This window comes from Anolis carolinensis, chromosome 1 (genome assembly GCF_035594765.1).
Source record: "Anolis carolinensis isolate JA03-04 chromosome 1, rAnoCar3.1.pri, whole genome shotgun sequence".
NCBI lineage: Eukaryota > Metazoa > Chordata > Lepidosauria > Squamata > Dactyloidae > Anolis > Anolis carolinensis.
Window position 1 is genome coordinate 173,183,490 of NC_085841.1, and position 15,575 is coordinate 173,199,064.

The window sequence follows — 15,575 nt, forward strand, 5'->3', positions numbered from 1 at the left end:
CAATGGCCCTCCCTCCAATAACATTGAAGGTTATAGAGAGCACCATAAACATGTCCAAGAGCCCTGCCAGTGTCCTCCACAAACACCATACTGCCCACCACCCAAGTGAAGGCTTTCATACAGGGACAATTCCATCCTAGATTTTCTGTTTTTCCTCCACCACAGACATCCCAGTGTTTCTGACTCTCCCCATTGGTGTGGAATTTGCATGACCCCGCCCACTGCCTCTCCCATAACCCTTTCCTATTCTTTTCTATGACACACAGCAAACAGAGGAATTGATCAGCAACTGATCATACTAGAGAGGTTTGGGGGAAATTCACCATGATTTATAGGAGTTGTAGGGACTGGGCTGTATAGTTCACCTGCAATCAATGAGCACTCTGAACTCCACCACAGATGGAAATGGACCAAACTTGGCACAGGGAGCCCTCATGACCAGCAAAAAATACTGGAGATGTTTTGGGGAAATTCACCTTGATTTAGGGGACTTGTAGTTCACCTACACCCAGAGAGAACTATGAACCCAAACAGTGATAGATCTGGGTCAAACTTGGCACACATATCTGATATGCCGAAATTGGATTACTGGAGTTTTTTTTTTTTGGGGGGGGGGGGCAATCTTCCTTTCTGGGAGTTGTAGTTCACCCACAACTAGGGAAACTGTGACCTTCCACCATTGATGGACCTGGACCAAACTTGGCACTCTGAACCCCTATGACTAGCTCCACCTACTGGAGGGGTTTGAGGGGACTGATTCACCATAGTGGGAGTTGTAGTTTACCCTACAGTCAGCGATCACACTGAACCCCACCAATGATGCATCCAAAGCAAACTTGCCCAGCATAACAAACTTTAAGTACTGATGGAATTTCCGAGTGGTTAACCTGGCATGATGTGAGTTGTCCTTCACCCACAACATTATGCCTTTTGTATAATTAAAACACTGACTTTTTCAAATAACCTTATTCTGATCATGTAAGGCCTGGATTAAGGAGCCCCGGTGGCGAAGTGTGTTAAAGCACTAAGCTGCTGAACTTGCAGACCGAAAGGTCCCAGGTTCAAATCCCGGGAGCGGAGTGAGCGCCCGCTGTTAGCTCCAGCTTCTGCCAACCTTGCAGTTCGAAAACATGCCAATGTGAGTAGGTCAATAGGTACCGCTCCGGCGGGAAGGTAACGGCGCTCCATGCAGTCATGCCGGCCACATGACCTTGAAGGTGTCTACGGACAACGCCGGCTCTTCGGCTTAGAAATGGAGATGAGCACCAACCCACAGAGTCGGACACGACTGGACTTAACGTCAGGGGACACTTTTACATTTTTAAGGCCTGGATTATATGGCTGTGTGGAAGGGCCATGGGCTTGGGCTTCAAGAGCGAGAATCCTTGAGCTTGGAATGGCAAGCAGTGTCTCTGCCACTGAAGCCCAAAGTTTGTCTCTCTTTTCTGGCTGAACGGCCCTGCGCCTGGGTCTGGCTTAGGACCAGTTTTCCAAGGGAGCGACTCTCCCACTGCGCCTGCGCCGAGGTTTCCGGCCAAGCCCCTTGTTGCTACAGCAACGAGCGGCGGCGGCGGCAGCAGCGGCAGCTGCCTGTCTTTAAGGCCCCATGTCCTTGCCGGAGCCCGTCAGGCGTCGGCTCAGCTCTTTCAGCCGCACGGTCTTTACTGACAACAGCCGCACGGGGCCCGAGAGCGGAGGCGACGACGTTCCGGGTGAGGGGAGGGGGCGGTGTTTCGCCAGCTCCAAAGATGGCGGCGACGGTGGTGGTGGTAGTGGCAAGGGATTGGAAAGGAGCTTGTCGCCACGCGGAAAGGATGGAAGGTGGTTCGAGGCCTTGTTTGGCCTGAAGGCGCGAGAAGAGGCACGCGCAAAGAAAAATAAGGGGGGGGGGAGGAGGAGAAGCTTCTCCCTGCTGGGTCCTCTCCCACACCGCTTCCTGACAGTGAAGCCCACGCAGGGTTTGAGTCCTAACACCCCAACCTGTTGTTCGTGCCTCTTCGGAAGCAGCACACTTTCCCCCTAAACCGGTTCTATACTGTCGTATAATCCAGTTCAGAGCAGGTAATCTGGGGGCCCTTCCAGACAGGCCCAATATCCCAGGATCTGATCTCAGGTTTTCTGTTTGTCCCAGATTATCTGGCAGTGCCGACTCATATAATCCATTTCAAAGCAGAAAATTTGGGATGGGATCCTGGGATGTAGGGCCTGCCTGGAAGGGCCCTGGATTTTATGGCAGTGTAGAAGGGCCCTTAGGCTGGATCTACACTGCCCCAATATCCCAGGACTTGTTCCCGGGTTATCTTTTTGTCCCAGATTATCTGGCAGTGGAGATGTATATAATCCAGTTCAAAGCAGATAATCTGGGAATCAAATCTTGAGATATTTATTTATTTATTTACGACATTTATACCCTGCCTATCTCAACCCTGGAGGGGACTCAAGGCAGCCTTAAAAATAGTGTACAATTAAAATGTTAAAATAGAATTACAGTAAATGGGCCGGCAGAAGCTTGGAGAAGCTTGGATAAGCGAATATCTTAGATAATAAGGAGGGATTAAGGAAAAGCCTATTAAACATCGAATTAGGTTATGATATGGAGGGGCTGCCAGGAAAATGGTATATACAGTAGAGTCTCACTTATCCAACACTCACTTATCCAACATTCTGGATTATCCAATGCATTTTTGTAGTCAATGTTTTCAAAACATCGTGATATTTTGGTGCTAAATTCATAAATACAGTAATTACTACATAGCATTATGGTGTATTGAACTACTTTTTCTGTCAAATTTGTTGTTAAACATGATATTTTGGTGCTTCATTTGTAAAATCATAACCTAATTTGATGTTTAATAGGCTTTTCCTTAATATCTCCTTATTATCCAACATATTCGCTTATCCAACATTCTGCCGGCCCGTTTATGTTGGATAAGTGAGACTCTACTGTATATACATATGTGGTGGTCCTGTAAATATGTTCAAAAATTTTGGGAGAACGTTTTTAAAGAAATAAAGGGAATCACCAAAACAGATATAATAGGAACGCCTGAAATAGCACTGTTGTCATTTATGGATAATATTCAAATATCAAAAGAGTTAAAGGAATTAATCGCCAACTTGCTAACAGCAGCAAGATTGTTAATAGCCAAAAAATGGAAGGGAAGTGAGGAGTGCCAATTGGAAGAATGGTATAAGGAGATTTGGGATATTGTGATAAATGATAAATTGACATGTAAGATTAAAATTAAAAGAGGGTTATTAAAAAAGGATGATTTTGGGAAGATATGGGGAAAATTTATAAAGTTTGTATATGTAGAAGGTAAGAGGAAAAAACCTGTAAAAGAAACAATGGAATTTTGGAAATAAATATTGTAATTGGCTGGTCTGGGCTGAAGGGATAGCACTAGGTGAGGGGTAACAAAAGGTAAATAATATGAGTATGTAATATAGAGAATGAAAATACTATATGAGCTTGATATACATAACTCTGTATTGCAAGTTTGTTAAAGAATGTATAAGTTTCAAGTATAAATAAAAATTATTAATTAAAAAAAGAAAAGAGAAAAAATAGGTTATGATTTTACAAATTAAGCACCAAAACATCATGTTATACAACAAATTTGACAGAAAAAGCAGTTCAATATGCAGTAATGTTATGTTGTAATTACTGTATTTATGAATTTAGCACCAAAATATCACGATATATTGAAAATGTTGACTCCAAAAAATGGCTTGGATAATCCAGAAGCTTGGATAAGTGAGACTCTACTGTATAAAATACATTTAAACATTTAAAACAATACATTCACAATTAATCACGTAATCCAGCGTTATCCGGGCCATCCCAATGGTCATTGCACATCATTCCATATCTGATAGACAAGTTCTCCAAAGGCTTGGTCACAAAGCCACTCGCTTATGGAAATAATAATAATAATAATAATAATACTTTGTTTTCTATCCCGCCACCATCACCCGAAGGGACTTGGGGCGGCTAACATGGAGCGAAGCCCAAAACAGAAAAAAAATGTGAAGAGTTCAAACCAATATAAATGACTAAAAATGGAAGGTCAGGAGGGAGAGGGTTTATCTAATATTCCTGGGAAGAGAATCCAACAGTTGAGGGGCCACCACTGAGAAGGCCCTGTCTCTTGTCCCCACCAGTCGTGCCTGTGAAGGAGGCAGGACCAAGAGCAGGGCCTCCCCAGATGATCTTAAACTAGGAAGAGATACGTTCAGATAGGTAAACTGGGCCAGATATAGGACATTGTAGATTCCGCCTTAGGCAAGAAAGGCCACTGCTACACTGTCATATGAAATCCAGATTGTATTGGTCTTATAGCAGTGTAGCCTCTTATTAATCTAATTTAAAGCAGATAAACCAGCAACTCTGCTGCTGAATACTCATGGCCAGTGTGGAATACATCTCACCACATTAAAACAGTGAATGTGGCTCTTAATGAGACGTGCTGCACTATCACAGGATGTTTACACCCAACACCATTGGAGAAATTATACTATTTTTATTTATTGTGTCAGAAGCGAATTTAGAATACAGTTATAATATATTAAAAAACCACAGACAAAGTTTAAATGTTGGTATTATACTAAATTTTCTTTGATCAGAAGCTGGCCACTTCGAGTGCCTCAGGTGTTGCTGTAAGAAGGTCCTCCATTGTGCATGTGGCAGGGCTCAGACTGTATTGTATTCAGACTGTATTGCACTCGAAGTGGCCAGCTTCTGGTCATAAGAAATTCAGTCTAATGTCAAGTTTTTATAACTTTGTGGTTTTTTATACATTATAATTGTATTCTCTATTCACTTCTGACACAATAAATAAATAAATGTGTATTATTTGATTTGATAATTTGGCAGTGTAGAAGGGGCCAAAGAGAGGTGTTTTTGCAAACTCCTTCCCCTGGAATACAGCCCACAGCCCCTGGTATCTGGTGGCTTCCCATCCAGATCCTAACAAAAAATGACCCTGCCTAGCTTCCAAGATCTAATAGGACCCCCCACCCACACACACACACACATACACACCTTTAGGCCTCTTCTACACTTCCATATAATCCAGATTTTCAAACCAGATAATCCACATCTGCTTTGAACTGGATTATATGAGTCTATACTGCCATATAATCCAGTACAAAGCAGATAATCTGGATTTTATTTGGCAGTGTAGAAGGGGCCTTAGATCTGTTTATTAACTGTATCAGCCATAAAAGACAAAAATACACAGACAAATAGACACTAATTGCTATCCCAAAACTCCTGTAATAGTTAACTAAATAAATTAAAACACAATAAAACTTGATTAAATAATAAATTTGGCAAAATGGGATTATATTACAAGATGAATGCAGGGGGAGTAGAGTGACAAGTGTAAAAGAATCCGTCGGAGAATTTAGGTAAGTTTAATGCCAAGGACAAGTCAAAGGAGATGGTATTTGGGAAAAGTCCCCACCTTTAGGATATTTAGGTATTTATGGTATTTATGTTGGCCTATTCCCACTGGTGATTCTCAAAAGTAAAAATTGTGACTGTTTTGTTTTGGCCCAAACCTGTGCGTACTCTGAAGGTTCAATTAGTCCAGTATAAATACACCAATAACTGCCTCCAACACATGAGAGAGCGTATTTATCAAGTGGCTGACGAGGCTTTTTCTTTGCGTTTCTCTAGATAATGAAATCGTTTCCAGTTTACCATTGCAGATGTCCCTCTATTTCAACCTCTGCTTTTTCCCATTTTGGTGGCTGAGCAATATACTCATGTTGCAGCTGAAAGTGAGTACTCAAGACCTTGATATCTTCATAATGCCCATTATATAAATTAGTGATTTCTCATTAGAATTCTGCAGTGATTATGTACTAAGATTTATGCTGAAAATGTTTTCAATGATGATAGATTTGTTGCAGGCAGGTTTGGAAACATCAAATTCAGAAAAAAACATCATTGGCTTCTTAGTGTGGCTTCACAGTGTATTATATTAGCAAGATGACCTTGTTCGAGTGAAGTAATTATATTTTCCCTCCCATCTCTAGTATCCAGTCTTACCTGACTACTACAAGTTCATCCTTGTGACAATTGCTATATTAACATCTCTGATTGAGATTATCCGTCTATACCTAGGATACATGGGAAATTTGCAGGAGAAGGTATGTGCACATCTTTTGGGATCACTATTCTGAACAACTGAATAAAGCATTTTAAATTGGTTTAAACCAAATAAAGGAGTATTTTAAGTCTGAACTGAGAGCCTCCTTGTTAGACTTGATGAATCCATAATATATATTTCAACTATTTGTAAATTACAACTTCCACAAATAAAGGACTAAGAATGTAAAGCTGGACTCAGATATATTGCAATTTAAATATATGTCAACACCATTGTGTTGGATCCCACAACTGCCCAACCAATTACACAACAGTGATGATGATGATCTATTTCATTTATATGCTGCCTTCTTCTTAGAATGAGATTCAGAGGACCTCACAGAAAGAATAAGCTAAAACACTAGTAAAATAATCAGATAAAGCAATAGATTAATAGCAATATAAAAGTATTTCAAAAACATAAACATTAAAAGTAATGCAGCCCAATAAGACCCCTCCCCCGCAAGCAAGTACTGATTAAAAGCCTATTTGAACTGCCAGCAAAAAGAGCGCAGACAGGGAGGGTGCCATCCTTACCTCCTGTGGAATGGGACCCTAGGGATCAGGCGTAGTCACTGGGATTCTGAGACAGTAGTAGGACTGAAGGAAGGCCCATGCTCTGGGGTTCCTAAGGTTCTCAGCACAAGGTACTCGGGAACCCATTCATATTGTACGTTCCTAAGGTTCTGACAGATTCATATAGGGAGACACAGTCTCTCAAGTAGTCTGGATCCAAGCTGTACAGGGCTTTATAGATATGGCCAGCACTTTCAATTGTGCCTGGAAATGAACTGGTAACCACTGAAACCGTTTTAACAAGGGGTTTATATGCTCCCTTTAACAGACCCCAGGCAGCATTCTGTCTGCAAACAGAATGTGTCTTGGTAGTCCAAACAAGGTGTAATGAAGGCATGTGTTACCATATCTAGCTCTGGCTTCTTGAGGAATGAGTGCAGTTGATGCACAAGTCTTAGCTGTGCAAAGGCTCTCCTGGACACTGCTGAAACCTGGGCACCCAGGCCCAAGCCTGAACTCAAGATTATGCCCTAGCTGCAAACCTGTGATTTCAAAGGGAGTTCCTGCCTCTAGGAAGGCCAGGAATCTTCTGCAGGTCTCATCCCACAGAGGCGGCCCAGAAAGAGTCCATGGTCACTGGTATTGGGAGCTGCTGAGAGGAACAGCAGAACCAAGCAGGACACAGTCAACTGCGGAGGTCATCATTGAAGGCAATCAAAACTGCCTCTATCCCATAATCAGGCCTGAGACCAGGTTGAAGTGGATCTAGATAATCATTGGTATTTCATCTAGAGCTGGGAAGGCAGCACTCTTTGTAGGATCTTGCTCAGGAAAGGAATACTTTGGTTTGGCCTATAGTTTAGAGCAGTGGTTCCCAACCTGTGGGTCCCCAAGTTGTGGGTTACCTCTTTTTTTTCTATTTTTTGCTGTTTCTACCTCCCTGTTGTGAAGAGCGGGGGTACATGACAAGAACCTGCTCCTTGAACTTAAAGTTCCTTTGTTGCAAAGCTGAAGTGGGACAGATGAGAATAGGATCAAGTCAACTTCCCATCTGCTTCTGTTCAGTCACTAAGAAATGTGATGCTTCTTGTTAAAAGTGAACAGTTTATATGTATTCCCTCCATTCCTCTAACATTGTCTTGTTCTATTTATTTTCACTTATTTCCTCCCTGTCATTGGAACAATATAAAGAATGATACCTGTCAAAACATTTAATTGAAAAATCTAGTCATGGCAATTCATCTTGTTGACAAAATTGTCTTCAAAGTCATAACAGTAACAATAGGGCAAGAGTGTTATCTGCAGAAAAGAAAAGACTGAGTGGAATTCTTGTAATGTGTCACTGAGAAGCTGTCCACTGAAATCTTTGAGGTCCCAGGTTTTTATTTTTTAGAGCCTGCATTTAGCTTTCTATGTCATTAAGTTCTTTGCTTGATTTGTAATGTTGTCAAGAGGAAGTACATTGATAATTATTTCCTCTATTCAAAGGTTCCAGAGCTAGCTGGCTTTTGGCTCCTGAGTATTCTTTTGCAACTGCCCTTAATTCTCTTCCTGCTTTTAAACGAAGGTCTGAAGATCCAACCACTGGAACGAGCAGTGAACATCATCTTTATAGTGTTCCTTTCTTTCCAAGTCATTTCTGCCTTCCTTGCCCTCAAAAAAATGGTGAACCAACTGGCAACTCGTTTCCGCCTTCACGAGTTTGACCAGCTAGGTAATGATTTGTCCCCTGAGAAGCGGGTCTGGAAGAAAGGAAGGCTGGAAACCCCATGGGTTATGAGACCCCCAATAGAAGAAATTTCCTCAGCAAGTGGTGGATGGGGACCTGCTCTGAGAGCTTGAGGATCACCAGGAAGCCATCACATGATTCTATTTTTGTGCCTTTATTGTTTGTTTTGGAAAACCTGATTTATGCATTCATCAGAAACACCTGCTCTTCTATAAGGAGTTTGTGGGATAATTCTGCTGTGGTTACAAACTTTAAGATGTAACATTAGAACGTAAAACCCTATGTGCATTTTGCAGGCATGAGTCACAAGCCAATGAGTAGTCTTCTGTTCACTCTTGCTCATGTTGTGTCTTGGATTATCCATGTGGAGGTCTTCATTGTCATTTTTCAATTGAGGACAAATATTCTGCTCTAGCAGTTGGATTTCACTGTTCTTTTGGAAATCTGAATCAGCATGAAGATGTGTTTGAAACTATTTTTTATTGAAATGGGTTATTTCAGAAACCATCCAAAGAAAAAGTTTTATACGAATAAAATATGTTTCATTTATTGTACTGTATTTATTCAAAGCTTTTAACAGATAATCACAAGTTAACATTTCCCATTGAACGGTGCCATAGTTCTCCCAATGCACATTGTTTCTCTGTAACAAGAAAGACATCATAACCTCACAACCTCTGAGGGTGCCTGCCATAGATGTGGGCAAAACATCAGGAGAGTCTACTTCTGGAACATGGCCATACAGCCTGGAAAACACAACAACCCCAAGACATCATAAGATCTGTACCATCTCTCGATACAGTTGAAATAGGATTGGTCAGATGGACTTCTCCAGGAAAAATGCTTGAGAGAGTTCTGTAATGACATACAGCAAATGTGAAAAATCCTCAGAAACAGTATTACAGTTTTCATTTCAAGCAGTTCAATTTTGTTGTTCTCATTTTGTACCATACACACTAGTAAACTAAGTCTAGCTACTTCACAGTCTCATTTGTTCTCTTGCTCCGAAACACTTTTGAACATTGAGTATAACACAATTTAGAGCTTGGGGTTATTTTTTATCCATTTAGATGTAAATAGACAAAGAATTGAGTTTTAATTGAAACATTTTTAATGCTGTTCTGTGATTTGGATTTAAGATTAGAAAACATGAGAAAAGAGCAAACTAGAATCTCATTATCTCATTAAACTCATTATCACAACCTTTTTAATGTGTGGGTTTTTTCGGATCTATTATGTACTAGTGCCATCAAATGGAAACCTGCTAATGGTTCCTTGAAAGTGACCAGGATCTACTTTGTGTCACTTTGCCTAACAGAATAAAAATCTTCATTGTCATACAGTTTTTACAAATAAAAATTGAAAACACATACAGTACTGAATATCATTTAACTGGCTTTAGTCCATTCTCAAAGAGCCTTCCCTGTGCTTGTAATGGAAAATCCATTCAGCTTCCCTGAAATCCACTAGTGGTAAGGTCCCTTGTGGAAACAGGAAGATCAACACCACCACCTCTCTTCCTATTTGTTATGAAGAAATGTGGATAGATCAACTAGAGCAATATCATGTTTCTTATCATCAACGACAAGATAACTTGCCTTAGTTCATTTGCAGTCTTACTAAAACTTTAGGCTTCACGTTTAGGGATCATTAAACTGATGCCACTAATTTTTAGTCTGAAAGTATTTTTTTCATGCTAATTTGCAATTCAGCAGAGCAAAGCTGGCATTCATTTTGTTTTTCCAAGAAACTTTTACATAATAAATGTGATTTTACACATTTAGCATGACTCTGATATAGTTAAGTTCCTTTCTATGACAATATTTGTACTTACCCAGACTTAGGTTTCAAACATTACTGTATTTTATGTTAAGGTGCCAACAATACTCCACTTCTTTTCTTCCTCTGTTATCTTTAACAGATGATGTCGTTGGTGTTTCATTTCACCTGGGGGAATTTAGTTATTTTGTTCCACACAGTTGTTATGAGATTCATGTCAGTTTAACTCAGGAGATTAGCATTACGGAGGGGAAGTGAGATTAGCATTGTAGGGAAAAGTTTCAGAAGATTGTGATTTATTCAGTATGACCAATTTAGAGGTTCATTTTCTATCCTCCCTTATCAATAATGGCATCTTCAAGGGGCATAGCCTTTTATTGGAAAATGTGGAATTTCTCTCTGGTGATGAGAAAAATGCAATGCTAACTGTCAAGATGTGATGCTAACCCCTGGCCATGTCTTTGTGTCTCTGACCAGCAACCTGAATGAAAGAGCACGAAGAGAAGCAGTCAGCCTCTTAAAGGGGGTGAAATACACACTAGTAGCCGGAGAAGGGAGAATGGACAAAATTAAAGGGTGAGGGAAAGTAAATTACAAGAATGAGTGATAAGGCACAAAAAGGATTAACCAGGCTGGTCGCAGTCAGCAAGAGCCAAATGCAACACAATCGAAACTGGGTCATTGAGTTGGGACAGCCCTAGGATATAAAGGGCAGAAATGAAGGAAAGCCCGGATTATTTTGTTCTTCAATATTGAATTTCCCCCCTAGAAGCATAGGGCATGAAATATGATACTGATAAGCCAAGATTGAAAACAGAGCTGTAAAAGAAAGAAGGAAAAAGTCTTGAAGGGATTCTGCAAAATTTACTAGGAGAATAATTTAGTGTGGTGCTAGCCATCACCAAGAGTAAATTGACCCATAAATTATGCTGTACAAAATTTGAATGACTTCTAGTTTCAAATGTAATAATTATTAAATAGGAGCAATTTGTAAGCACCGATTTTAGTTGGACCTGCAAACAATAGAACTTTTGAGTACTTGGGTTTGACTGATTTTGTGTTTGCTGTGTTTAAAAATGTAAGTGGCATTTAGTATTGTTTTCTATGCTGTGTACTAAAGCTCAGGCTGAAATCTATGCTGCTGCACCAAGCTAAAAATGAAACATTAGCTCTGTAAAGAAGTTTTAATAAATGGAAGTAGCCCTTCAGAACTAATTAGGAACATAAGTGTGATTGATTTAGATGTACCACATCTATTTAATTACTTACCTGTTTGGCTAGATTATGGACATTCAACCTTTGGATAGTTCCCTCCCACAATATATTCAGGCCCTCCTCATTAAGAGTATGTTATTTTGGCTAGTTATAATAAGTTTGTATTGATGCATTTGTTTACTGTTTTGTTTTGTTTTATTGTTTATTATGGCATTGAATGTTTGCCATATTTTGTTGGAAACCGCCCTGAGTCCTACTGGGGAGATAGCGCAGGTTATAAATAAAGGTTTTTTAAATTACTATAATCAATTTAGACAGCTAAAATTATTCAACGAGTTATATAGAAATTGTTTAACAGTCAGCAGCCAACAGCAGGCAACAAGATAACAGACTAGGCAATTGTGGGTGATAGTTTCTGCTCATATACTTGCATTTTATAAACTGTGAACTTTGGTATCTGGTAGGCTGAGTGCCTTTTAATTCCACCATATGGCCTAATGCCATCTTGCTGAGGTTGTTTGTTGTTTCTAATACTGCTGCTGGTTAATAAAAAAAACCTAGAAGCGTTTTCAGTGCTGGCTAGCAGCCAGTTCTCAGCATGAAATCTTTTCTTCTAAAAATATTTACTGCTTCCCTGTGGGGAAAAGGGGTATTTAGATCCTGCCCCTTATGTCCTAGAAGGGTTTAATTCATTTCTGAATACATAAATATTTCTGAAGTTAAATCTGAACAAAGAAATATGAAGCATGTATTAAAGACACAATGTCTGATACATATTAAAGTGCCTGAGTAGAAACGGGGTTACGATTCTGTTTAGTTCCTTGGGGAAATTATACATTTCAGCATAAAATTATCATTTGCTATAAACAAATACACACAAACTCTTTTTATCCTCACTCCCATAAATTACAAGTTGACAAAGATTTAGAGTAAATCCACAGAAATCAGTAGGACTTGACATACCCCATGGCTGATTTGAGTCTCATTGATTTCTATAGGTCTGCTTTAAATATGATTTTATAAATAAAAAGAAATCCAGTAGTAGATGACCAGGACTACATGGTCTGCTGAATGAGCCCCAGCAAAGTAGAGCAGAAGGTTATGACCTCACTGGAGAAGATCCATTGCTATCAGTTGGACTTAAATGATCTAGCAAAATGATCTAGTGATCATTTAAATCTCATTGTTTCAGTGGATCAACCAGGCACAGCCTAAGCAAAGTGTTTCACTCATCAAACTTTCATTTGTCTGTTGTTATGTTTTCTTTACTTCTAAAAGCCTTTCATCAACCACTCTTTAACTTTCAGTATACTTGCTATTTTCTTGTTAACTATTTGAGGTTTAAAAAACAAAATTGGGGCAATTGAGATTTCCACTTGATATGATTTAATAAATATACAAGGAATTTTAAAAAGTCACAGCTCTTGTGGTTTGAACAATCGTGTCTAAAATGTAGGACCAATAAGCATTCAATTTCCTGAAAGGTAGAAAAGTCTGGAGACTGAGCAGGGACCCCAGAGTCAGGAACGGTGGCACTTGAAAGTAGGTCTGATGATGTAGTCAAGTAGGTGAGCCAAGATGTTTTCCACAGTCTGGGAGTAGCCCTCCAATGGAAAAGCAAAGTGATTTATTTCTGTAACATATAAAGAACCTCCCACATTTCTTCAAACACCAGTGGCACAGAGTCCACCATCCTTCCCCTGCTCCCCAGCCACTTGTGCTTCTTTCCCAAAACAAAGAAAGATCAGAGTGAATTTCAGGTTGGTTACTACTCTGAATGGAATAGCCTTTCAAGCTCTGAGAAACTTCGATACTATCTCTTTCGTCCCCATCCTTTCCTTATTTCAAAGCATAATGATGCATGTTATGAGCTGCACAAAACAGCCTTGAGCTATTTGGGCATGATCTGATTGTTTCTGTTTGAGGCAGTTTACTTCACTGGTACATGGAAGAATACACTAGTATAACCAAGGAGTTGTCAACATTTATAACGTTGAAGGTTGCTAAAAACTTCTAGTTTCTTTCTCTTTTTTCCTTATTTTTTCCCTTCTATCCACAAAATCCAAAGGGATTTGGAGCCCACAAAACACATTCTAAAGATTTGCATCTGTGGTTAAGGAGATGTAAGAAATTAAGCAATTTCAGCATCTTCAGGTCTTAAATTAAAACAATGGAAGATCAAATGGAATGGGGCCTTCCCTTAGGATATGTTTAATTGGGGAAAATACTTTAGAGACACTCAGTTCAACTGCCTCCATGCCTGCCACCTGGAAAAAGAAACATTAGGAATAGAACTCTTCCCTTCAAAACAAGAAGATGGGACAGATTTTGGTTGGGGCAGGGGATCAGGCTCCTATGCTGATTTAGGGTATAATCTTGAACCTGGCAACAGTTTAGATTTTGTGTTAACAAAAAGGGTGACAAATTGAAAAACAAAACATCCCTGTTGCGGACATTAGGTAGCCCCAGAACACAGTCATATTCATTTTACATACTTCCATTGTCTTATTGTAGAATGGTTTTAGATAAAAATCCAGGAGTCTAAAACAGCACACCTTCCTAAGTTGTCTATCCCACTGAATAATTTCTTAGCTAACATGTCATTATGAACCTGCCAGGGCTTGTGTAAAGGTTGTTTACACTGACGTCACTTCAAAATGTTTCTCCAGTTTACACAGATACAGATTTGTTATTGCTCTGTGACAGAGTTTATCCTTATAAAAATTCCTAGCATTATCTCAGTGGCATCTCAGTTTTATTTAGCATGGGGCTCATTTGCCAACTTAGCTTTGTGAAAGGGGTGGAATGTAAGGAACTCCACTGTTTCATCTCCTGGCACATTGTGTATTTCATTGACAGCTGCTAGCTCAAGAGGCAGTGTTCCCTCCCTGCCACCCATTCTACAGAAGTTTAATTAAAATGGAATAAAATATTACTAAATGCTTATGTTTCTCACTGACGTGCAAACAAAACTACTGGCAGCATAATGAGAGCATAAGTGAAGCCAGCACATTGCCACATTCATCCACTGACCAGGCTGTGGCATGAGCCACTGTTACAACATTGTGTGGGCCTTCAAGTTGTCTGATGACTTCTGGTGAACCCATGTTTTCATAGGATTTATTAGTGTTCATCTAATTCCAGAACCAAATTTCACAATTAAGCCCAGATTGTTCCAGTTTTTTAAAGTAAAGCATTCCTATCAGACAGGAAGATCTATCTTGAAAATATGAGAAAGTGCATGCCAAGAAGAGGATATTTTCAAACACTTAAATAAGCAACTGCTCCTCTGCTTATTTCAAGCTATGATCAAGGTTAGATTAGTGGAAAATGTTTTTAAACTAAGCTACACTGTTTAAGGAAAACACTTTTTCATTCTGTTGTCGAAGACTTTCATGACCGGAATCACAGGGTTGTTGTGTGTTTTCAGGGCTGTATGGCCATGTTCCAGAAGTATTCTCTCCTGACGTTTCGCCCACATCTATGGCAGGCATCCTCAGAGGTTGGGACAACCTCTGAGGATGCCTGCCATAGATAAGGGTGAAACGTCAGGAGAGAATACTTTTGGAACATGGCCATACAGCCCGGAAAACACATAACAACCACTTTTTCATTCCCCTCTTTAATCACTGATTTAAAAAAATCCTCTCATTTTTCACTACCAATACTTTCAGAACAGTTCTACAGAATTTGATAGGAGCATAAAATGGGGAGAGATACAGCTGGTTTCAGGAAAAAATGTAATAGTGTTTTATAAAAGCTTAGCTCTAAAAATGTGAGTTTTAATGGATTTTCTTTTAAAAGTAAAATAATTCTATCCCAGAGTTAGAAATTCTTATTCAAATACAAATTACCTCATTGATTGGCAAGATTGATATCTTCTTTGCAAAGTGAAAAAAGGTCAAATTATTTTCCAATATAAGTAAAATTATGCAGCCAGAGTTCTCAATTGGACGACTTCTCCATGCGCTGTAAGTCGAAGTCTCTCCTTGATCAAGTGTCAAGGAGTAGTGCCTGCATCCTCTACCAGAAAGTGTTGATGCCTCAGCAGATGACAAAGCTTATGATTCCCTAGGGTTCAGCTAAGGCAATTGAATTACAATCAAGGTGCTATAACTATGTTAGAATTCATTCTCACACTGCTCAGGTCTATAGTTCTTAGTAAGGAGGCAGATGGAT

General features: G+C 39.6%; 1 protein-coding gene across 1 annotated transcript; it reads left to right on the top strand.

Moving 5' to 3' along the window:
* The first annotated feature begins 1,536 nt into the window (after positions 1 to 1,536).
* On the top strand, positions 1,537 to 8,951 carry tmem17 (transmembrane protein 17). The gene is made up of 4 exons (XM_003230371.4): positions 1,537 to 1,712; positions 5,684 to 5,787; positions 6,046 to 6,159; positions 8,162 to 8,951. Exons 1-4 carry the CDS (start codon positions 1,607 to 1,609, stop codon positions 8,513 to 8,515), a joined length of 678 nt encoding a protein of 225 aa, XP_003230419.1. The 5' UTR covers positions 1,537 to 1,606; the 3' UTR covers positions 8,516 to 8,951.
* The last annotated feature ends 6,624 nt before the right edge of the window (positions 8,952 to 15,575 follow it).

What these genes read in the sequence shown, in the direction of transcription:
- tmem17 (XM_003230371.4), top strand. Translation starts at nt 1,607, where the DNA reads ATGTCCTTGCCGGAGCCCGTCAGGCGTCGGCTCAGCTCTTTCAGCCGC. An exon ending in CGGAGGCGACGACGTTCCGG is followed by an intron (nt 1,713 to 5,683) that starts GTGAGGGGAGGG and finishes GCGTTTCTCTAG; the next exon opens with ATAATGAAATCGTTTCCAGT. An exon ending in TACTCATGTTGCAGCTGAAA is followed by an intron (nt 5,788 to 6,045) that starts GTGAGTACTCAA and finishes TCCCATCTCTAG; the next exon opens with TATCCAGTCTTACCTGACTA.